At 44.4% G+C, this 1,497-nt stretch overlaps 1 protein-coding gene across 1 annotated transcript in view; it reads left to right on the forward strand.

Annotated features, from left to right (window-relative positions):
• LOC119592236 (activating transcription factor 3-like) overlaps positions 1-1,497 on the forward strand; it is a gene marked incomplete in the record, with an annotated part of 5,641 nt that overhangs the window by 2,760 nt on the left and 1,384 nt on the right. Inside the window, 1 exon segment of the mRNA XM_037941068.1 lies at positions 1-1,497. Within this exon segment, the coding sequence (XP_037796996.1) occupies positions 1-84 (84 nt within the window).

Consider the following 1,497-nt stretch of genomic DNA (forward strand, 5'->3'; position numbering starts at 1 on the left):
GGCTGCGGGCGAGAGGACCAGGCCTACGTGACCGACATGCACACCAACCAGTTCTTCCCTCCGTGTACGTACAGCAGCATGTGACCCGCGCTGGGAGGCTGGCAGGAAAACACCTCCCGATAGCCAGCTGGAATCTTTTTTTTATAATAGGCCTAGCTATTTTTAAGGAAAAAAAATAATAGAAGATATATATTTACGAGCGTATGCGCGGGTCTTAATATTTAAAACCCTCTTTTTTTAAGGGGGACTCTTTATTCGGCGGTCTTTCAACATGGTCTGTCGGTCCTCTCGTCAAGATAGAGAAAGAGCTGTTAATGGCCTAGAACCGCTACTTTCAATATTTTTTTTTCTCTCTCTCTTTCTCCTTTTGATAAGAATCTGCTAAAGATAAGGTTGCTTTCGCCGCGGCTGCCTGGCCGTTGGCCCCACAACACTAAGTTGAGCTTGCATTGTATTTTTTTGCTGATGGTCTACTCCATTTTCGTTGCATGTTTGTTATATCTCACATACAGGACCTCGTGTTTCTTTTCTTCTTGGTATAAGAGATTTTTTTTTCTTCCAGTGAAATGAAAAAAAGCGTTTTCACGAACCCAAAACTAGGCAGGATTTGCCCCGCCGTATCCAACATGACATGCGTTCACCTCACTGTATTTCCTCGTCCTTCTCAGATCCCCGTGTTATATATTGAGTGCCGGGTGTTTTTTTAATGAATATATATATAACATGTAGTGTGCGTGTTCTTTTTTGCGTTTCCGCGAGAAAAGGGAAAAAAACTCCAGGACTTGCTCATTAGGAGGGCTCCTTGAAGTTTCTAGATTGCATAACGGAAGTGTAGAATGCTTCCTCCTTTTCCCTCCTTTTTTCTCCCCCGTCTAACTTTTTTTCTCTCTCTCTTTGAAACTCTGAAAGGTGTTTGTAATACTTGATCCATACATATATATTTTTATTAGCTTTTATTTTCGTAAAGGAGAAAAAAATGATCGCGACGATTTCTTTTTTTTATATGAGATGTGGATGAACGATATAGGTACAAAACTCCAGAAACATTCCTCTCTCCCTGTTCGAAACGATGGCGAGGGCAGGGCGGTGGGGGGGACGCCTCTCCCCGCCGCCCTCTGTCCCGCCTACACACGTCAGGATTCCTAGGGTTCCTGTAGAGACGAGGGGCGTCCTCGGATGCCCTCAACACACGATAGATTTCCCGGGTTTCCTAACCCTGAGACGCAGACCTTGAGCACACTGAAGGCAGGACACAAGAGATGCCGCCAAGGTGGACAAACCAAAATTCGTGAAGTAGGAATGCGCGAAATGAGAATTCACGAAAAAATGAATGCGCGAAGTGGGAATTCACGAAGTAGGGAAGCGCTAAGTAGGAATTCATGAAGCAGGAGTGCGCGAAGTTTAATTACATGAAATAGAAATTTACGGAATAGGAATACGCTAAGTAGGAATCCATGAAGCAGGAGTGCGCGAAGTAGGAATACGCGAATAGGAATC

Source organism: Penaeus monodon, chromosome 29, assembly GCF_015228065.2.
Source record: "Penaeus monodon isolate SGIC_2016 chromosome 29, NSTDA_Pmon_1, whole genome shotgun sequence".
NCBI classification, from domain to species: Eukaryota; Metazoa; Arthropoda; class Malacostraca; order Decapoda; family Penaeidae; genus Penaeus; species Penaeus monodon.